Consider the following 24,016-nt stretch of genomic DNA (forward strand, 5'->3'; position numbering starts at 1 on the left):
GCTCTGCTCCAAATGATGAAAAATATCTGATGTGCATTTTGAACCTGGGTTGCCTCAAATAGCAGGAATGAGAGTTTGTTTTAACAGAAGCCCTGGGAAAAAGAAGAAAAAAGATGTTCTGATTGTAAGAAAAATGAAAATGCAAAGATGCATAATGGAGGAAGGAAGAGAATTTAAGCATTATAAAGAACACCTTGGCAACCGTTTTTAAAATTACATTAATGCTAATCCATTCTCAGCATGATAGGAAGCTTGAACAGTGGTAAAAATGCTGTTCACTAAAAAAGAAAAAGAAACAAGTTCTTTTTTGCTATTTTCTAAAACATATAATTTTAAAAGATTGTGTGGGAGACATGATGCAGTAAGAGGAAAGTCTGTAGGAACACCAATAAGACAATACATTATGTTTCATTTCTGTTTTAGAAAATTTTATACTTTCCAATTATGCTAGTGCAAGTTAAGCTAAAATTTCCACTGATATAAGTTAACTTTGCAGTATCTATATTGAGACAATACATGCTCTTTTCATGACAATAATTCAGAAGATATTTTCAGTTTTCTAGGTTTTTAAAAAAATTTTCAGATTATTGGACCTGACTTAGTTCAAAGTCCAAATAAGATATCCTTTGACATGATGGTGCAAGAGAAGTAAACAAATAGTATCATCCTGACAACCTAAACTAACATTATCTAATGATAATAATTCACCAAAATTTACTCCCGGAAGTTGTTTCATTTCTAATTATAATGACTGCAACATAATCCTACGATAGATTGCTTTTACACCAACCAGAATATGAATTAAATCCATAGATTGTGAAAATCATAGTGTTAAAAATAATGAAACCAGTGTCTTCTGTTTAGGGGTGGGATTCAGCTGGTTCAGACCAGTTTGAGTGAACCAGTAGTTCCGGTGAACACATTGCCCCGGCTCTATTCTGTCCTATATTTCCTTTGTTTGAAGCCCAGCTGATTGGCACGGCAGAGCGGATTGGTGCGTCTCAGCTGTTTTATTCACTGGGGGTGCAGAAAAAGGTAAGATTTAGTGCAAATCTAATTTCAAATGCAATGTGGGCGCAAAGCGAACCGGTTGTTACACTGGTTGAATCCCACCACTTCTTCTGTTCTATAGTATTGAGCAACTTGTGATATATCCCCTAAGTAAATTTAAGAAGCTTGGAATTTAGAAAACCAATTTTCAAGATGGACCTGCATTCATTTTTTAAATTGTTTTATGGCTCTCAATCAGATCGCTAAACTTCACTATTGGCAGAATGGAATTGCTGCAGCTATTAGGCATAAGCAGAAAGTTCCAAATCATAATCAATGTATATTTTCCAATTAAATTCTATGAAGTATATTGACATTTATGTAATTATTTATTGCTCACTTATGATGGTAACTACTATTGGATTTGCAATGACTATGGGAGGGTTTAGAATCTAAATAGTAGTGTCAGGTTTTTAATGATTTAAAGCATTTTCTAGCAAAAGTTAAGCACTTTTCACACCAATTATTTTCAGTGGGAGAGTTACAGCCTCTAATTTCTGCAATAGAAATCAATGGGAATAAAGGACTTAGATTATATTTCTGAGTCTGAGGTGCTGTGTAATTGTTTCTATATAGCAAAAAGCATGACACATCTTCAGACACATTTATTATTGCAATATGCTATTCTCTGTAGCTTGCATGATGCTAATGCCAACCAAGTGTTTCAGGATAACTACTCTTTAGTAGTCTAGAGAAAACCGCTGCAAGAAATTACAGGCAGTAGCTAGGATTCAGAATTTCAGGAGAACTTACCAGGAAAGACTTGTCAGATACTCAGGACATTGGACAGCTCCCAAGCAGCAAAAAGCTTGTTAGGATTGAAAGGTATTTCTTTCTACATAACTAGTTCTGACTACATGCTGGTCAGGTTTATTGCATTGCTAGCAAATGGAAAATCTTAAAAGCACAAGTACTTTATCATCTCTTAATGTCTCTCACCAGGAATCTGCAGTGAATAATATTTATTTATTTATTTGTTACATTACGTATATACTGCCAACTTAAAAATGGCTTTCAATATTTTATTTCTTTTTCTTTAGGCAATTCAGTTCATTCCACCACTGGAAAGTGACAGTTTAGAGCCACAAAATAGAACCAAATTATAGCATCAAAAACCATCAAATGACAATCAAAGTTAAACCAAATAATTACATGAAACCAAATAAAATAACCTCACAGATGAAGAAACTTTCTTGATGGACCATTAAACCCAAAGGTCCTATATTTTAACAATCTTCCTAGTTGCAGAAAAGAAGTCATTCTGAATTCTGAGGGAAGCATATTCCAAAATCAATGAGTAGCCATTGATAAACTTGTTTCTCCCCAAATCTCATGAGGAGGTCCCAATATGTCTTCTTGGGTTGTGTACATAGGGCAAGGAATTCCATCAGAAAGTAACAGTTACCTAGGAACCAATCATATAGGGTTTAGAGGTAAACTAATACTTTGACTTGTGCTCAGAAACCTATTAGTAAGTGATGCACAAACACACAGAGACAGAACCTATGCCCATGAGGCTGTGACAGAGATTACTACTAACACATAGGCAATTGAATTCTGTATTGATTGTGATTCCAGGTAGGCTCTAACAATAACTGCATATATAATGCATTTTAATACTCCAACATCAAGATGATAAGGGCACAAAGCCTTTGTGATGACAAAGCCTTTTACTCCAAATAGAACTGCAGTTGCCAAAGATAGGCAAAGGCTTGCTAGCCATTGACTTCATCTGCTGATTCAAAAGCCATGAATCTGGAAACCCTCCCAAGTCCCCCCATCCTTCAAGAGGGGAAGGGTGCTAACCCAACCAAAGGCAGACATGGATCAATAGAGTAATGTGGTTTTTCAGCTTTGTTGCAAAACAACTCCTGTATAAAATGCTACAAAGTGTATGGAAGATCAACATTTAACACAGTAACTGCAAATATGAGTCTAATTCTCACAGAGACTCACATTGAATACTTACAGATATAATTGTAAATAATGCTTACAAAGTAATGTTATGCTTTTGACCCAATGGTTGTAAAATGCCCTTACAGATTGCTCCAAGCATAACACAACTGACATTTCAAATTTCCTGCCTATCATTTTATCAAGAATACAATTTCTGAGCATTTCAGACTTTCATATTTTAAGCTTGTATTAATCATCATGGCAAAAATAAATAAATGAACAAATAAAATTTTGTCTATTCCTGCTTTCATATTGTTAAAAACTATAGAACAGAATAATTTAAGCATCAGTATATGCCTAAAGCCATTCCTGGGTTAGATTACTGAGGAAGAAGATCATAGAAAAGATGCTGTAGTAACCATTGTCAGCTCCAGTGAGAGGACCTCTTTACTATTGTCTTATCATCTGCTGCCTCCTGGATGGTGATCAGAGGTCTTTGTGCTTAAGAACACTTAAACTAAAACAAGGAGAAAGAATCTATTCAATTCACCTGTTGAAATGCCTCAAATTTAAAGTTATCCTGTCAAGAGAAAAAGGCAAATATCATCATTTTCCACTAAGCTTAAGTAGAAAATGAAGCTATTGTCTACAGCAGGGGTAGTCAACCTTTTTATACCTACCACCCACTTTTGTATCTCTGTTAGTAGTAAAAATTTTTAACCGCCCACTGGTTCCACAGAAATGGTGATTTATAAAGTATGGAAGTAACTTTACTTTATAAAATTTATAATGCAGAGTTAGAACAAACCCCTACCGCCCACCATGAAAGCTGGAACGCCACTAGTGGGCAGTAGGGACCAGGTTGACTACCACTAGTCTACAGCCTGTTGACTTATAAATACAGATAGCAATAAGCACTGTGCACTGCAACATCCAATAGTTTCATAAATATAACTGCTTACAAAGTTCGAGTTCCAAAATAAATATGGCATGTATCAAAGCAATCACATTTTAATAGCTGCATGCATGGAAGAATCAATTCAAAAACTAATAATGAAAAACAAAGAAAAAAACCCATAAGATTTTAGGAGAAGCCCTGCTATTCTATTATCCCTTACAACAGTAGAGACCTTCAGATTTCTGGGTGCTATAATCTCCCATGACTTGAATTGGACACCCAACATTAGAATCGTTATTAAAAAGGCTTGACACAGATGTTCTTCCTACATCAACTCAGAAAATTCAGACTGCCCAAGGATCTGCTGATACAGTTCTACAGAAGAATTATTGCCTCTGTTATTTGTAGCTCTGTAGCTGTCTGGTTTGGCACAGCAACCAAACAGGCCAGGTACAGACTTCAATGGATAGTTAGGACTGCATAAAAAAATGCCTGCAACCAGCCTGATTTCCATTGAGGACCTGTATACTGCACAGACCAGAAAGAGGGCGTATATCCTGGGCATAAACTGTTTCAACTTCTCCCCTCAAGGCACCACTATAGGGCATTGAATGCCAAAATAATTAGACACAAAGATAGTTTCTTCCCCCATGCCATCACTCTGCTAAATACCTAACTCCTACAGCACTGTCTTCTGCTAAAGGTATTTGTCCATGTAGTAGGCTGTATTGCTATTATCCTTGTCATCTTCTCATTCTTCTCATCTTCTCATCTTTTTTACCTCTCAACTTTTGTTACTATCTTTTCCTATTAGTATGTTACGATTTATAAATTGCTGTTACACTTTGTGGTTTATAATTCTATCTTATGATTTATGATCTATGACATCACTTTGTTGTTTGTATGTAAATTGACAGCTTATGCACCAGAGACAAAATCTTTGTGTACCCACACTTGGCTAATAAAGAAGTCTGTTCTGTTCTGTTCTGTTCTATTCTATTCTATCCATTCCATTCCATAAAAAGCTTTTTTACCCCACAGGAAGAAAGTGTCACTTTCTAAACAATGATTCCCATGCCTAATACCTTTCCCCCCAAAATCTATATCATTGCTGGACATTTCCACCCTGCAACTGTTTCAGTTTCCACTCCCTGATCTCTTTAAAAGAGTTAACTACTATGAAGAATTGTTGTCACTTTGTGCAACTTCAAAATGCTGGAAAGTGGGCAAATAATTTTATTTGGTGACTATCCTTCTCTAAGGTCCTGAAGTAGCAAAAACCTTTTCATTTCCACTCCACACAAAAGATACATAAAAATATTGCTAATCTGATCCCTATTCTGGATCTTAATTCATGTAGTATTCATTTGCACTCAACAGATAGATATCACTACCACCTTCCTCCAAGAATGCAGGAAGACAGCAGGGAGTAGAATATTGTAGCTGTTAAAGACATTTTCTCCTTAAAAGTACAGCTGTACAATCAAAAAATTCAAGGTAGGATGAAATTAAAATTTCTGTAAATTAGGAAATAGACTGCCCATAAGCTCCAGAAGGCTGTATTTTCAAATATATTACACTTGAGCCAAACATGAATTGGCTGAGCTTTCAAACACAGTTGACATCACGGGAATACAGAAATCTGGGTCCATTTTCAAATTGGTGCAGAGCTTTTATATGAAAGGGACTTCAAGCTCCTCATTCCATTCTATCCTGTGTCTCTAGACTAATACAGCTATCAGGCTTTGCAAAGACTGTTAAGGAAAAGTATTCAGTACTTATAATCTTCCATTATGAATAAAGACAACTAACATACTTATGTGGGAGTAATGCTTACTGAGTAACAGTACTACATGGTATGAAATTCTAGTACAATATAAAAGTTATAAACGGCAAGGAGAGCACCAGATCAGGGCATTTATAGGAAAAAAAATCCCAAGAATAATATGTCTGGTCCAAATTGTTTGGGTTTCTCATAGAGATTCATTTTTCAGTCTGACTCTGACCTAAGGCATTGTTCTATTAAACTCTCTTGGCAAACTGGCAAACTGCCAAGTATTCTATCATTGTTTATTTAATGGCATACAAATGCATATTTCATGGTGCAAATGTCCAAGCAATGTGGTAATTTCTCAGTTCAACAAAATATTTATTAAAGTCCAGAAAATAGACTGGTTGAATGGATTTCAGAGAAATATGATGGAAAAGGATTTCACTGGATTCTACACTTTGTGTCCAGGAAGGAAATCCTGATTTGTTAAAAACGAAGTCAGCAGATTTTTTTCAGTTTTGCACAAATTACCATACTCTTAACTGCAAGTGTTTGATTTAATGAAATTTGAGGAAGGGAAGGGGAGAAATGTTGCCGTAACTAGAACTACAGGAACTTTGGAAGAAGCAGAAAATCATTGATGTTAAAGACTGCACTATATATGGATTGAGGTATTGGCAAATACAAAGGATAACAATATGCAGCAATAAAGAGTAGTTAAATAATCTACATGGAAAGGACATATCAATGAATCATTAAATATAAATGATAACTTGAATTATTGTTATTATTTATTTTTGTGTCTGGAGCTATAGTTGGTTGACAACAGAGAGGCAATCCATTCCCAGATATAGATTTCAACTTCTTGATTGGATTGTCCTCCATGGACACCAGGGGATGATTGTCACAAATAAGACTCTGAATAAGGTTGCAGTCCTTACACAGAATCAAGCTCAAAGTCAGCATGAAGTTTTGGATTCAAAGGATTTATTATTGTAATTTGAAATACCTATTACTTAAGTTTATTGTTGCTTCTCCTGAATGGAAATAGTGTTGCAACAATTATCCACATTCTGGTTATTTTCTGCTGTTTAAGGTACATGAACTCCCATAATATTTGGTTCTAAATACAACTGTAAGAATACTAACTTGTATCAGTTGCTGGCTATATATTGTCTCCAATAGCAAAGGCAGTGAGACTCTGAATGTCAGTCTAAGGAGAGCAAGTGGGAGTGTGTGACTGCCTTTGTGCCCTGCAGAAGATACTGGCAACCGTACCCTTTGCCCTGATCCTTCAATGGGTCTCTCTGTATTCTTCAGTTTTTAAGGAAGATAATTATAATGTATTGTTTGTTACATACAAAATTACATAGATATTGATCAATACATTTTTCTTTTGATTTCTTTTGCAATATTTACTTCCGAAGAAACCATTAAAAGCTATTCAATACAACATTTTTAATGTACAGATTGACTAAAATCTTTGTGACACGAGATGCTTCTGCTCAAAAGGATTGACTCATCTAGGCAGAAACCCCAGACCATTTAATCTAAAATTCCCACTAGAACATGAAGATCACGTTTCATACCATGGAATTAATTTTATTCAAACAAGGAGGCAAAACTACTTGCAAAGCTATTGATGCAAATGTTTTCTTGGTGTTTCTCTGACCCCCAACTGTTTATGATCTATGTGGCTGAAGTTATCCAAGCAATCTCATTCTTCTTCTGACAGCAGGTATAAACAGCAAGATGGCAAATTTATATATACTTCTCTATGTCTGATAGCACTCTGGCCTTCATTTATTCTCAATCGCACAAACACTGTCCTCCACTGAGGAGCTTGATGAAGGGTACTTCACTGATTTATTAGCTTTAAGAAGACACACTACTTCTTGGTATGAAAGACAAGATTGATTATTCACCCATGAGCTACCCAATCTACCATAGTCATTCCATTTCTCCTACTTTAACACAACAGGGGGCATGACCCCAACATAAGGAATGCAAAGCATGTGGGACTTGGTGAGATGTGACTAGAAGGAAAAAGTGTGAAATCTGCATTTAACCTGATAGAAAGTTAAATAAAATCAGACAAAACTAGCACTAGTCAATATTACTCATAATATTTTCCTCATGTAATTTTTTCTAATGTATTGGCAAAGAAAAATTGGTATTATCCCATGTCTAGTTGTGCAACTGCATTTATTGTTTTTCTCAAATGAGTATCAACTAGTATATCAATTTTAATTGCAGGTTTTCCTTCATTTATTTTTAACCATGACTAGAACAACGTGTTTCCCACCAAACTATCTACATGTTATATTCTAAACATACAATTCTTTATTCTGATAAAACAATCACAATGCAATTTGGATAATGGTATATTTAACAAGAAGGTATCATTAGAAAGCAGTAGAGCTAAGAACATATTTTAAAACCAGAGACAGCAGGCTTAAATTAGTTAGGCTCACAATGACACCAGTGCTTTAAATATTTGTTCCCATGACTCACACTTGGGAAAATAAAAAATGCAACTCCCCCAGCTTTTATAGTTGACCTTCAGTAGAGTGATACACTCAGCTCAGACATTTGGTGCTTTCACCAAAGCAAAATCAAGACATTGTTTTCCATATAGAGACACATTTTATCTCTAAAGCATAGCCAGCAAATTTGATATATTTACTATATTCCCTTAGTTACCCATGGAAAGTTAGAAAGAGGGGGGAAGGAGGGCGGGAGAGAGATGGCTAGATAAGCAACTTGCCATGGGTAAGTATTCATTGAATTCACTGGAGTTCAGATTTGACATGAGTTTGTTTGTTCTTTATTCTTGAAAAGGCCAAGACAAAAATTGAATACAATCTTATTTAGGCTTTCTTTCAACATTTAACAATTTTCCTCCTCTGTCATATTATTGTTTACAATTTGTTAGCATCTTTTGAGAAGGACTGCACTTCTTCCCAAGAACACCTTATCTGTCTTAAATAATACCATATTGCTGAAATAATCTCTGAATATTAATGGTTATCCCCCTACCGTCCTGAAAAGCCTTTTCTTTCTGTTTCCTTGCGGAATGCTTTATGGCTCTGGGGGTTATGTAGCAACAAACCTAATTTTCCTGCTGTTTGGAAAATACTGTAACTAGCAGGTGAAACTGACAATAAATCTTTACTACAAGGTTGAAGGGGCTTTTTAAGCTTGCAAAGAAAGCTGTGTGCACATGTTTCCATGTAGTATTTTATTTGTTTCATAGAATTCTCAGGATTTTAAGCAGTAGCATTTTGAATATCTTTGTGCATGACCGAGGGTTGGAGTAGTGATTAGTATTTGACTGAGAGTATACAGGGAAATTTCAGAGCTATAGGCTAGATTGGAAAATCTAAAAAAAATTCTAGAAGGAAGTAATGGCAAACTAATAGCTGTGTATTTTTTTAAAAATACATGGTGCCTCTAGGAAATAACCTGGAGTTGGTTCAGTCTTTTGTGTAATACAGGTATCCATAGCAGCAAAATTATTATATTCACAATAATCCCACCCAAAAAGGTTCTTGTAAATGACAGAATTGCATAAGAATGAAAAGTTTAACAATTTTCAAAACTGATTTTCAAATCAGTTGTGTGGGCTGCCAAGACAGCAATGGAATGAAGAGGATTTTTCCTTCCCTACAGGATTGTTCATTTACAAGATAAGTAAATGGAAGCTATATTGTCTTTTAGACTTGAAGGCATTGCTGAATGATGGGTCAGGGTGGGAAACAAGTACTAAGCAGACAAAGAAGGACATGTTTAATTAGATATGAGGAAAAAATGAAGAAAAGAAGGATACATTGACTGTTTATTTTCTTGCCATCCACAACAAAAATTACAGCAAAATATGCAAAGAAATGTACTTAAGACTATGTGTATATGAAATTATTTTTCCCAGCATTCAAAAGAATGATTTTTTTTCAATCACAATACTTTTCCGACAAATCTTTAATTTCAAGGACATATACTAGAGATGACATAGTCAAAGATACATGCTTTCAAAAATTTCACCACAGAAAGTTAGGATGTGTTCCATGGAGTGCAGTGATAATAGATTTGAAAAGACTGGATTGAAGCCAATTGTTGGAATCAGGAAATTAATTAAATAACATAAATCTAGGTTAATGAGTCTAGTGACAGATGAGAGAAAGACCATTTATAAGGTCAGAGAATATACAAAATTTTGATAGACTAGCGTTGGGAAAACTGTCACAGAAAGCACAAAAGCACACTAAAAGTCAGACATTATGTGATGTTTAGATTTAGGTTAACCCCAGACAGGATATACAGATGAAAAGAAATATATCTCCTCCTTTTGCTGGACTTCTGGTAACCCTAGCCAAGGGATGTACTACCCATGACCATATACTGTATATGGAAGCAAATAGGAACATACACAGTCTCAGTGACATGCGGTGAGGTTTATGGCTGATGAGGCTGGTGACGTCATCAGGAAGGCAGGGAATGGGACCACGTGTGCTGGAGGCTCAGGCTGCCTCAGCCTCCAGCACACGTGATCCCATTCCCCGCCTTCCTGAGCATGCTCCGCTGGCTCGCGCTCCGCAGTCCTCGAAAGCGACTGGGGAACGACGAGAACCTTCCTGCCTCTGCTGGATTTCACGCGCTCCTGTCGCTTTCGCGCGACTGTCGCTTTTGTGCCTTCGTCATCCGGGAGCGCCGACAACATTTCTGCCTCCGCAGCTCCCGGGTGCGGCCGGACGGATGTATATAATATTATAATATTATATATATATATATAGTATATAATATTATATACTATTATTTCATGAAGAGAGGTGAGGCTCTGCCTCCCCTGCCTCCCCTGACCACACGTCCCTGCACAGTCTTCTCCCTTCCCTCTGAATGTCAAACTTGTTGGCAGAGAGGGAAAATAAATAGATCGCTTGATCTACCATTTTTCTAACTATTCTAGAAAGCTCCATAGAAAAGGCACAGCAACCATAGCATCTACTCTGTGCATTAATTAGTACACTGACTTCTGTTCTAAAAAAGACTCTGCTACTAGGGCTTCAGAAACAAAAAAAACATTGATATATTTGATGGAACAAGAAGGTGGAAAAAATATAGGGAAATTCTGTTCATTCACAGTGGATCTTTAGAAAGTATCTAAAGATCACTTCTGATGTTAGAATCATAGGATCGCTTTCTGAAATTAATAGAATAGATGTCAGCGCAGGATGTGGGAAAAATACATAAAAAATAAGAAACATCAGCCATCAATAACTATATAATTTATCGTGGCATCTAAAATATTTTGCCCTTACAATTGCTAACAATTGCTTAGCATTTCTACATTAGAGAGTTTTCTCTAATTGACATCAGCAAGATTTTCTTTTCCAGAGTATGAAAAAAATTCCATAGAAGATTTTTTTTTCAGATATCTACTAATATTCTGCCTGTTTAAATGCTTGTGCAAATCTCTTAGCTTGCTAAGGGCTTTTTAAAAAAAAAAACTCATTTTCTAAGGACGTTAAAGTGGTTTAATCTCGCCGAAATTCCTCTGGGACTTAAATAAGTGCCTATCATCATTTCTGAAATTATGAGTTGGCTACCTTTGCATATTTAAGCCATGTGTAAAACATGATTGAAATTGCCTTCTGTAAAAATGTGCATATGGAAGCATGCCAAGACAACTACAATTACTGGTAGTAGAGAGACTACAGAAATAATGGGAAAGGATTATGAGAAAATATTATGCTGAATTACCTAGATAGCATCGTAATACCCAGTTTCAAACAGTTGAACAAAACTTCTAGTCCCTTGCCAGAATTTAGATCTATCCAGCCCAGCTTATTTCTTGCTTAGGGAGAGCCAAGTATTCTGTGATTTGACATGGATAAAGTTTGGCCTAATCCCTGGAGGATCCAAGAGTCCCTAAACTTGTCACAAAAATAAAGATCTCCAATAGGTGGGTTGTAAACTGTAAATAAACTGCCAACACTGGCCTTGCCCAGGTTCCAAAAGCCCATCTCACTCGACCCGCTGGGGCTCATAAAATAACAAAACAAACAGCAAGCTCACTAGCAGGAATCTGGGAAACTCGCCAATCTCATTATTGGGGAAGTAGCATTAAGCTCTGGCTTTTTTAGAGCAGACAGAATCCCCTTTTTCCAGAAGTCAGTTATAGCTGTGACTGGCACATTGCTGGAGAAAAGGCGGGGAGAAAACACAGCACTGAATATCACCCCACAACTCTCTCATATACATGCAGTCGCACGCCTACTTGCAATTGGTGGCAGAACTAAAGTTTTTCCACAACTCTCAAAGAACCAGGCTTGAATCACAATGACCAAATGCTAGTTTCATAAACAAGCATTGAGTTTTCAGTACCCTTTGTTTATTCTTTCATCTTAAGCAGTGCTTTCCTACTGGAAAACTGTGCTCACCAAATCCAGGAAGTTAAATGTTGTCAGTTTTATCTTATCCCAAATAAAGCCACCTACTGTAAATGATTTTATAGGGAAAACCTTAACCCTAATCCTTTCTATAAAATGTTAGAGGATGGGGGACAGACAAAAAGGAATTATCGTAAAAGTGATACATTATATCCCCCAGAGGTCCAGGATTCTAAGTTGCTTTTGTTAAAAGGGGAAAAATAAAACAAAGAAATCATTATGGGAAAATGTGGGATGATAAGAAATGGAGATGGACCCCTTTCCTCTGTAAATCTCTAATTATGAGATGTGGCAACTCCACAAAAGTTTCAATAGAAACACCAACAAGAGCTAGGTCTACTTTCCTTGAGAATGAAAACATGGAAGTTGAATAAAGGCATTTCTGGCACTAGTAAATTTATTAATTTGTAGGTTTCAGAATTAAACTTTCATTTTCATTCCTCTTTTCCTCAAGTACAACCAGCCAAGACACACCAAGCCTACCTAAGGAGCTGTTGTTATCGATAATGAATTGTTATAAATATTGATTTTCTTCCAATATTGAGGCTATTGTTACTAGGACATTTATATATTGCTTTACTACAACTAGAAGAGGGATATCATCATGTTCCGTTTAGCTTTAAGATGGAATTGAATTTGAATTTGAATTTATTAGCGCTTATAGACCGCCCCCTCTCCCGAAAGGGACTCGGGGCGGTGTACAGTCCATGTCAAAGAACAAAATTAAAACAATTAAAATTACTAAATGGACAATATATATATACAAATATAAAATAGATGGATAAGAGGAGGATAACAGATGTGCAGGACTGTATTGCTAATAAATAATTAAACTAAACAGACATTAAAATTCCAATACCCAATAAAATTAAGTCTACAGAATAATCCCCTTAAAAACCAGTAAAAATATAAATGCCAGGACATAGGCGTTGAAATTATGCCAGGCCAGCCAGTCGGAACAGGTGAGTCTTTAGTTTCTGCCGGAAGGAGCGGAAGTCGGTGGTGGTTCTAATGTCGGGGGGGAGGTCATTCCAGAGGGTTGGGCCCATCACAGAGAAGGCCCTACTCCTTGGCGTCGCCCGCTGGCATTGCCTAGTGGACGGCACCAGGAGACGCCCCTCCCTGTGAGAGCGAATTGGCCGCTGGGATGTATGTGGGAGGACGCGATCCCGCAGGTAACTGGGCCCTATGCCATGGAGCGCTTTAAAGATGGTGGTCAAAACCTTGAAACGCACCCGAAAGACCACAGGCAGCCAGTGCAGCTCGCGGTGTTACATGGGAGTACCTGGTACTCCCCATGACTGCCCGCGCGGCTGCGTTCTGGACTAGCTGCAGTCTTCGGGCGCGTCCCAAGGGAAGCCCCATGTAGAGACCATTACAGTAGTCCAAGCGAGACGTCACCAGTGCATGAGTGACCGTGCGTAGGGCATCTCGGTTCAGGAGGGGGCGCAATTGGCGCACCAGGCGAACCTGGTGGAACGCCCCCCTTGCCACGGCTGCCACATGGTCATCCATTGACAGCCGGGCATCTAGGAGGATGCCCAAATTGCGCGCCCATTCCACAGGGGGCAGCTGTTCGCCCCCTATGGCCAGCGCTGGAATCAGCTGACTGAACTGAGGTGCCGGTAGCCACAGCCACTCAGTCTTGGAGGGGTTGAGTTTGAGTCAGTTGTCCCCCATCCAGACCCCGACGGCTTCCAAACACCGGGACATCACTTCGACAGCCTCACTGGGGTGGTTTGGGGTTGAAACGTACAGCTGAGTATCATCAGCGTACAGATGGTATTCAACCCCAAAACCACGGATGATCTCCCCCAGCGGCTTCACATATGCGTTGAACAGGAGGGGCGAAAGGACCGATCCCTGCAACACCCCACAAGTGAGTGACCTCAGGGTCGACCTCTGCCCCCCCGTCAACACACATTGCGACCGGTCGGAGAGGTAGGAGCCGAACCACCGTAAAACGGTGCCTCCGACTCCCATCCCCTCCAGCCGGCGCAATAGGATACCATGGTCAATGGTATCAAAAGCCGCTGAGAGATCTAATAGGACCAGGATAGAGGAGCAACCTCTATCTCTGGCCCTCCAGAGATCATCAACCAGCGCGACCAAGGCTGTCTCTGTGCTGTGTCCGGGTCGGAAGCCGGACTGGCGTGGGTCTAGATATTCGGATTCGTCAAGGTGTCGTGGAAATTGCTGCGCCACCACATTCTCAACAACCTTCGCTAAAAAAGGAAGGTTGGAGACTGGACGATAATTAGCCAGCTCCATTGGGTCCAGTGAAGGCCTCTTGAGTAAGGGCCTCACCACCACCTCTTTCAAGGCAGTTGGTAAGGATCCCTCACCCAATGAAGCGTTCACCAGGCCCAGAAGCCAGCCTCGTGTCACCTCCCAGGATGCCAGTACCAGCCAGGAGGGACACGGGTCCATTAAACATGTGGTGGGCCGCAGCCGTCCACGCAACCTGTCCAAATCCTCAGGGGCAACAGAGTCAAACTCCTCCCAGAGTGGTCTTACAAGACTCACTGTTGACGGCTCGTCCGGGCCACTGGAGGGGGCCCATCCGCTCCGGATCTGAGCGACTTTGTCCTGCAGATATTCCCCAAACTCCTCTGCTCTACCCTGCAAGGGCGCCACCCGCGCCCCCTGTGATAGGAGGGAGCGGGTCACCCTAAACAGGGCGGCAGGGTGGTTATCCGCGGACGCAATAAGAGCGGCACAATGTCTATGTTTGGCCGCTCTCAATGCCACAAGGTAGGTCTGTAAATAGGATCTTACCTGTGTTCGATCAGACTCGGAGCGTGAGGACCTCCACCTGCTCTCTAGATGTCTCCTATGGCGCTTCATCGCCCTCAGCTCCTCGGTGTACCAAGGGGCTCGGGTGGATCGCTGCCGCAGGAGAGGTCGCAAAGGCGCAACCCGGTCCAAGGCCCCAGCCGTCGCCATATTCCAGGCGGCCACTAGGTCCTCCGACCGAGCGCGGGTCAGGGCTACAGGTAGCGGCCCAAGCTCCGTCTGGAACCTCTCCGGTTCCATCAGGTGCTTGGGGCGGTACCAGCTTGGACGAGCTGGCTCCGCCTCCTCGCGGTGAGGGGTAGCGACAGGGAAGTCGAGCCGGAGACATGAGTGATCTGACCATGACAGGGGAGTAATAACTAGGTCCCCTATTCCCAGATCACTCGTCCACTGTTCAGATACAAAAATAAGGTCCAGTGTGTGACCACCCTCGTGTGTGGGGCCCTGAATTAGTTGGGTCAGGCCCATGGCTGTCATGGAAGCCATGAACTCCCGAACCACCTCAGATGCTGCTCCCGTCGACGGCAGGTTGAAGTCCCCCATGACCATAAGCCTGGGGATCTCAACCGCCATCTCTGAGATCAGCTCGAGGAGCTCGGGCAGGGCCGCTGATGTATAGCGAGGAGCCAAGTATACAATCAGCAGGCCCAACTGCCTCCCTGGGCCCCATTTAACACCTAGGGACTCACAACCGGGCATCTGAGGAACAGTGAACTCTCTCGGTTCTAGACTCTCCCGAATAACTACCGCCACCCCGCCACCCTTACCCACGGCCCGGGGCTGATGGAATGCACGGAAACCCGGTGGGCACATTTCCACGGGGGGTAAGCCACCCTCGTGGCCCAACCAGGTCTCCGTTATCCCTGCAAGGTCCAGCTCCCCCTCTGAGATCAACTCACTAATGATGGGGGCCTTGTTGATTACGGACCTTGCATTGCACAGCATCACCCGCATGCCCTGGCCCTGTAGTTCCTGACCACCCAGTCTGCGGGGGTTGGTACAAACGACCGGGCATAGCCAACAGCCACGGTCTCCCAAGGGTTAATGTTTTGTGGTTAAATTTAGGCAAATTAGATACACCATTTATCAGGATATGATATCACCTACACTAGGGAAGGTCTGCTGTTTCTTCAGCCACAGTTAGATGTTTTGCAACATAGAAGCTAATAGGGAAAAATAAATAGATTAGTAATGAGGATTTCACAGAAACTGACTAATCGATTAAGAGGAAGTAGCATATTGCCATAGGAATGCAATGTTCTCAGTGACGAATCCTCCGAAGACAGAGAGATATGTTTAGAAAATGATATGGTCAGAATAAGCTTCCCAAATCCTTTCCAGCAAGAAAATCCCCATAGGGCAAAAAGAGGAAGAAAAAAAACCCTATTCAGCAGAAGACCATAACTAATGGATTATTCTGGCAATCAAGATTGCCAGTTCTGAACTCTTATTGGTTCAGACTGGTCATCAAGTAATAGTTCTTTAAACTGTGTTTATATTTTACACGGCACTGTTTACACCATAATGTTTTTAGACTGGCAAGTTCTTAAAAATCTAAAGTACTGCAATTCTTTTACAAGGAGAAATCATTGGCTCAACTCCATATCTTCATTTTTAAATAAATTCATCCTTACTTGAATGGCACATTTGTCGTATATCTGGCAATTTCCCCTCAAAACTCAGAGTTTCTTCCCATAACTAAAATGTAGTAATGAGAAAATCAGCAATTTCAATCAGGGTCACTGGGTTAGCGAGAGCCAAGTCCCCTGCCCTGAGAATAAGTTGCTTAATTCCTGCTTTGAAAAACATGATTTTAAGCAATATGTGTGTGTGTGTGTGTGTGTGTGTGTGTGCACGTGTGTAATATAATTTTTTTTAGGATTTATAATTTTATTTAGATTTTTTTTAGAATTTTAGAATTTGTTCTAATTTCCAACAAATATTTCCTGACTTCTTGAATGTAACAGGCATGAACATTGATACACACTTCATCTTTTTATATATTACTCTAGAAGATTGTTTCTCAATCTCAGCAACTTTAAGATGGGTGGACTTCAATTGGCAAGAGGAAGTTGGGGAGTTTTGAAATTTTTAACCCAAATGTGATGAACCTATGTCATTCTGTAATGACAGCAACAGCAGCCTAATTCCTAGACTTGTCATAAAAAATGCATCTGTTTAAAAAGTTTCCACTATAAAAATGCCATCTGGGATTAAACCATCCCAAAATGAGCAGTCCTTTAGTAATCCTACATAATTAATAGAACACAATTTCCCTTGGAACATTAAATTACCAAAATTCACATACAAGCTACTCTCTTTAAGTGCATTTTAAAGTAAAGACTTTCCAGCTAAAACTGCAGTAGCCTAAGCACACCCACATATACACACACTATTTAATTGGTATACCTTTGAGAAATGTTGTTTCAAACAGAGTACAGAGACAAAGAGGTAAAGAACTGTACAATACTACCAGCAGCTGTGGTCAATATTAAGGATGTTACTAGTAATCCAATAATTATGGAACCATATGTAGTCTTGAAATTAAGATGAAGGTCAACAACTCAGTTGCCTGCATAATCAGTGCAACTATTTTAAGAAAATGGGTCTATAAAAATGTAGACTAATTGAACACATTAAGAACATTTCTGTGCAAATATATATTAACAAATGTGTGGGATTATGTTCCAAGGAACACATGGGTCTTGCTTGTGAATAATTGCAAGTGGTTGTACTACCCACACTCAAACTTTAATTATGCAATGTGGAATTCATCTCAACCACCAACTCATGAAGTTTTAGTCAAGTATCACTTGACTCTATTGGGAAGGTGGTGAAAAATGAGCAGACCTACTTTCCTAGGCTAAAACATTCTTGTGTTATCATGTGAATTACAGTTATAACTGGAAAGCAAACCTGTTGACAGAATTAATACCACACAGCCATAATGAGGTTTTCTCAATTTTGGTCCAACATGTCATATAAATGTAAATTTGTGGTTAGGAAATCAGGCTCTTGCTTTAACGTAATATTTGAGCTGAGCCAATTATTGCTTATTTAAGAAATCATGGTGAAACAAATCACAGCCAAATACATGATGACCTAGATGCCCTGTGAATTCAGCCATAACATGCCTAATTCCTTAGCTAAGATTCATTATGTTAGTTAATGTAACAAATTACATTACATTCATTAGTGAATTCATTACACTTGATCATACTTCCTTCTGTAACTTCTCCTTTCACCTCATGTGTTCTGCAACTCCTGCACTACCATATTTGGGCTGCAAAAATCCATATGACCTCTAGATGGAAGCAAAGAGTTTAGAGATTCCTGTGTTCCTTTGCTGCTTTACAATGATTGTCTGGATTTTTAAAACATTATCCAACACCCCAGAGCAGATTTTTAGATGCATGAAGACTGCATTGGGAGGCAAACAAAGCTGAAAATCACAGCCCTATTCTTTCCTCTACTCCTAAGAGCATATTATTGCAACTTATGATGGCGTATCAGGATTCATTCTCAACAGGCAAATGGGAAATGATATCACTTGGCAATGAGGTTATGTCCATAACTGATTGAAATTACCAATTTCTAAACTAAAGCTGTCGGAATGGAAAGTTTAAATTTATGTGAACATCTAATTTACCACAGAGCTTTATTGTTTTACCATGAATATGTGTGAAGAAAAAGCCACAATGAATTTACCTCTTCACTTCCTAAATTTCACAAAAAAGAAGAAGCCTTTGTTTAAAAGCAAAGGAATGAAAAATGCCCCTTGGGCAAGTACCCTGCTTCTACAACAAAGGTTATGAGGAATTTTATCTAATGGGCCAGTTGGTCATAGGATAAAGTCCATAGAAAGTGCAGAATGGTGAACAGCCAGATTAGAGTATAATATAGCAATGCCTGAATTAGACTGCACATTTTAAAAAGGCTACCATTGCCCATATTAACTCCTATATTAAATCATATTAAATCTTATGATTTGGGGAAGCAAAACTAGCCAAGGAAATCACGGTTGACTATGATAGATATGATTGCACAAGAAAAGAGGTATTTGAGAATCAAACATTCCTTAGATAATTCAAAATTAAAGTAGGTAAGGATAGAAACCCATTGCATGACCAAATGCTCAAAATATGTTCTCAGTTCTCTGTTTTCTGAGAACATTTTTCAAACAAATAAACAATATCAAACAACATTCTCAGTTCTCTTTTTCCTAGAGCAGCCTTTCTTAATTGGAATATAGTTTCATGAGATATTATGACTGGGGAAAAAAAGAATGTATGTGCCTAATATGCGAATACTCCTACTAGTGGGAATTTTTATGCTGCAACAGTTGCTGGCTTGCCACTTTGTTGTTGTAAACATAAATATTCAAACATGGATTGAACAGGTCATAAGCAAAACATTTTGTCAGGTTTTTGCAATATATTTAGGGATTTCTGAGCCCAAAGATCATTTTAAAGGTTCCTTCAGAATAAAAAGTTGAAAAAGGCTGCTCTAAAGCAATATATATTTCCTTAGGCAGGGAAGCCACCTGGGTGACTTTAAGCCAGTAAGTCTCTTAGCCCACATATAGTCGTTGTATGAGATATAAGAAACAAGAGCACTTGGTATGCATGCCATCTTGAGTTCAGCAAAAATACAGACAGGATAAAAATCTAATAAATGAATAGATGAACTGAATATTGGTTGAAAATATGCAAAATAACATTTTGTAAAACTTTTAACCATCAATGCCCATAGAGAAATGAAATGTATACAGTAAATAGTTGCCTTACCTTCTTTAACTTGCCACTCTTGGTACCCACAAACACCACACTGTAGCCATTGTAGACATATGATGTAACAGAAGTCATCCGATCACGAGTGGATGTATACAGGGTCACTCCCGCTATTGGTATGGAGCCTCCCAGTGGCTGATTAATGTCCAATCCACAAAAGTTGTCATCTATTGGAACTGGCTGGAAGTTTTCAAAAAAATCTGCATTAGGAATGAATGCTGGCATTCTGAAAATTGCACAAGAAATATGCCAGCACAAGTCATTTGGTGAAATACCTCTTTGGCCTTTCTGTAACATTGTGAAGAAATTAATTCTCAGTTCACCATAAGCCTTCTCTGAATCGCACTAGTTTTTATCTTGAGTATAATTATAATTAAGTGCAGTGCTGGTAAATAAATAAAATTATACACCACAAACCAGTACAAACAATAAAGCAATATAATTAATATATTTCCTATTTCTTCTCAATCATCCTCCTCAAAATAGAAGTTGATGGTTAGTAACATGTTAAAAGTAGCCAGATCCCTGCACTCTGAAGAAAACAAACTACGATTTTCTTCTTGTAAGCTTTTTGTCTTTTCCTAGAAACAGCCAATATATGCCTGCTTTAATGAGAAGGATTAACATCAGAGGTGGGTTGCTGCCGGTTTGAGCTGGATCGGGTGAACCAGTAGTAGCGGCAGCAGAAGGCTCTGCCCACCTGCCTGGATGCTTCTGCGTATGTGCAGAAGCGTCGCACGGCTGAACCGGTAGTAACAAAATTGGCAACCCACCACTGATTAACATCCCATTCTTTCTGACACCTTCTCTAGGAAGGAACTAATTAAGGACATGGCAATCTGAGGGGTAGCAGCTAGGATGGTCTGCATCATTTTACTCCAGCAAAATGTTGTAAACAAACTTTATCTTACTACATTTGAAGTATACAGGAATATATTATACTTAATGCCAATAATGCCAATGCAAATACAGTTTAATATTTTGTACGGCAATAGATTGGAGAAGGTATCCTAAACAACCAGTAGAAAAACTCTCCTTCTCTAATGAGAATATGTCTGGTTAGGCATCCTACTCTCCATCAAGCAAATACTTCAAGGGTACAAAAGCAGAATATAAGCAAAAGAGCTTCGTGTTAACAGTATTGATTACTTGTGCAGTTAGGCTATATGCATGTAAAACCTTAAAAGCAATGTCTCTGAGAGCCACTTCATTTCCTTTGCATGCTCTGATATAGAAATCAATTTGTTTTTATTTTGACCAGGATAGGGTGGGGGGGACACACACATAACTCTTGTATTTATCATCCTGGGGCAGTTGTATTAACCAAGACAAAAAGTATAAAATGTCATTAAAATTGCCAGTGATGTTTAAGGTTTGTTCACAGAAACCTTGAGTGTATAAAGTGTTAAATATATAACTAAATATACAAGGAATAAATATATAGCATAAAATATTCAATAAGTATTATAAATATAAATAAATATTCATACATATTAAAATAATGTAAGGCCTCCAAACCAATTTTCCCCCATTGTTTTAGTAACAAAATGATTTTTAGCCAATACAAACTTCACTTTTCTGTTATTATAATACATGAATGAATTAGTGTTCAATTTCATGCATAAAAAAGCTATATAATCATAACACCTACAAGTGGGAAAATGTTTGATCATTTCCATTCATACCTATTCTGCACAATCGGTAGATCAAGTTGACACTTCAACAGCAGTCTTTTTAATTCCTGCCAGAAAATATGTTGAAAAAATGTTCGCCTGAGATAAATTAAAAACTGAGCTAACACTCAAATCTGGTTTCTCTTTCAGAAGACCTCCTCAAACTTTTTGTCAGGAAGCAAATACTTAAATCCCACAATTTCTAACAGCGCTACTACTAATATGCTCCCTATCTTTCTCAGAGTAACCCTGTTTAAAATACAGTAATCACTCTTACCGCCTTGGTACATTGGACATCTTTCCCTAGTAGCCAGTTGAGTTCCAAGTTGCCTTCCCCCTGGTAGCAAGATTGTAGTCTTTCCTTAATTTGGGCATTGATTGCACGGATGGGAAAGATGCAAAGAGCAGAGTCATCAGGGGGATGGTGATACTGCTTTTGTCCCTTGGAAAAAATAGCAAAAAGGACATCATCGTCAGCAGTGATGTTCAGGGATCTGGCAAGTACCTCCCCTGGCTTAGAAAGGTAAGCTGCTTGTAGTAGACGGTATTCCACATCACCTTTGACACAACCAAAGGGCAGAGAAACATAGGAGTGGAATTTAGGGTCATCCTTGCAGAGACGCACAATACGAGATGTGTAGAAAAGGTCACTGGCTGAATTGATAGACACATCTTCAGGAGTTTCTGGCTGGACAGTCAGAAAATAAACAAAATTTCCACTGGCAAATCCATAGATATAGAAGATATCAAAGTGAGATACTAAGGCCAATGTGTCTGAAGGGATTTTGATTAGTGATGAAACAAAATCACTGTGGAGCTCATAATCCAACATAGCTGAGGATTCTGGATCACGAGGCAGCTTTCGGCTAGAGAGGGTGGGAAAGTAATCCTGCTTACCATCCACTGCTGTACCAATGAACAGCTTCCCATCTTCTCCCTCAGAACGAACTATAACTCCATACATAGTGCCAGTCTTGTTGACACTGGACAGATAGTGTTCTTTCTTGTGAGATGGCTCCACTAAGATGAAGAGGTCATCCAGGCGCAGCAATTTACAGACACCTTGATAGAGACTCCCGCAGGCCAGCAGCCTATTTTCCGAGTAATCAATGATCAGGAGCTTGTTAACATTGTTCGTCAGAGTCAGGATCTCAGTACAGGGTTGCACAATTAGTGGTGGGTAGCAGGACTTGTTGTCTTCCTCAGGACCTGTCTTGTGATCTACCAAGACAGTCAAGTTTCCAGACAGCTTGTAAACTCGATTGATGGCTCCCACATAGACTGCCCCAGTCGTCTGATGGACTGTCAAGTGATTGAAAGTCCAGTCACGGTTCTCAGGATGAAACGTATTATAGATAGGAGTGCTGTTTATGTTCTGTAAAAAGACTAAGAAAAGAAACGCCAGGGCCACTGACCAGCCATCGGAGTCCCATGTCCGAGGCCAGAGCTTTCTCTGTTCCATCCTGTGGAGGAGAGCAGGGAAGAAAGGGAGTGTATATCTCAAAACTCCCTGTGTGCGACTCTAGCCACAGCAGCTTTCTTTACATGTTTCTACAGAAAGGAAGAAAAAGAACAAAATGCCAGAACAAAAGATTAGATGGATCTCATCTTAGAATTACAATTGAAACAGACATTTCCATTAAAGACTCTTTGAAATAAAACAAAGACGGTTCTAAATCCATAAGTGACCTTCCCATTTGAGTAAGTAGTACAAGCATTAACGCTCTGTTCTGCTTCTGTGTATTAATTATTACACAATTTAATTGCTCATGATATGCTCTTAGCCATGATTTTAAAAACAAAAATGTTTTACACATTCACCTACCCAAACAGCAGGTCTAAAAACTCAAATGGGGCAGATATGTTTGTTCCCCTAGCTGCAAGAAGAATTTTTTTCCAGATGGATTACAATTTAATTAAAGAGGAAGGTATCAAAAGTAGAGCAAGCCCAACTGTCTGCAGTACTACTGGTTTTATATACTGCATTCGCATGCACAGGAAACTTGACACCTCGGGTTGCATGTGCATTATCTGTGATTGGCCAGTCTAAAGGGTGCTAGCATAATCTATATCAGGGCTGCTTAAATCTGGCATGTGGGAAAGGACTGGAAATAGCAAAGGATCGGCCCCCGGTGCCGCTAACAGCCAAAATGAGATGCAAAATGGGATGTTCTTGTCCTGGACAGCCTCCTGAAACACCATGCCAACCAAAATGGAGCAGGGGTGCATGCACAGTCTCCCTGGCCTTTTTGTTTGGCAAAGTGCTGCAGGAGGCATCCATCCCATCTCCCCCCTTCCTGGCCCCAGTACCCCGTTTGGCCAGCAAAATGCTGCAGGAGGCCAAAAATAGAGCACAAGGGCTGCACGCCCACCCCACACCCCTTTTGGCTGGCAGGGTGCTGCAGAAGGCATCTGTCCTATCTCCCCACAGTCAGCCACAGAGAACTACAATGCTAATTGAAGAAATCCAGTTTGACACCCCTGGTCTATATTAATGGGCAGGTCAAATATGCATTCAGTCACTTACAAATGTATGTAGTCAAGGAGGCATGGTAATCAGCACTTCTAAAGTCTCAAATTTCACATACAAAACCTTTATATGATATTTAAAAGCCTGTTAAGCAAATTGTACAGCTTTCATTAATAAGCACCTATCTAGAAAAGGGTCACTGATTGAGATATAAAATGCTGCTGCT

The 24,016-nt window shown here is 39.4% G+C and overlaps 1 protein-coding gene across 2 annotated transcripts in view; it reads right to left on the reverse strand.

The window, feature by feature from the left end:
• Positions 1 to 24,016, reverse strand: part of PLXNA2 (plexin A2) — a 477,739-nt gene that overhangs the window by 412,614 nt on the left and 41,109 nt on the right. For both annotated transcript variants that reach the window (XM_081948333.1, XM_081948334.1), the window contains exons 2-3: positions 21,598 to 22,871; positions 19,645 to 19,827 (exon numbers count right to left, since the gene is read on the reverse strand). In XM_081948333.1, coding sequence (XP_081804459.1) covers positions 19,645 to 19,827; positions 21,598 to 22,782 — 1,368 coding nt within the window. In that variant the 5' untranslated portion in view covers positions 22,783 to 22,871. The remainder of the gene's footprint in view (positions 1 to 19,644; positions 19,828 to 21,597; positions 22,872 to 24,016) is intronic.

The sequence above is a fragment of the Natrix helvetica genome (assembly GCF_964273705.1).
Source record: "Natrix helvetica genome assembly, chromosome: 3".
In the NCBI taxonomy this organism is placed as follows: Eukaryota; Metazoa; Chordata; class Lepidosauria; order Squamata; family Natricidae; genus Natrix; species Natrix helvetica.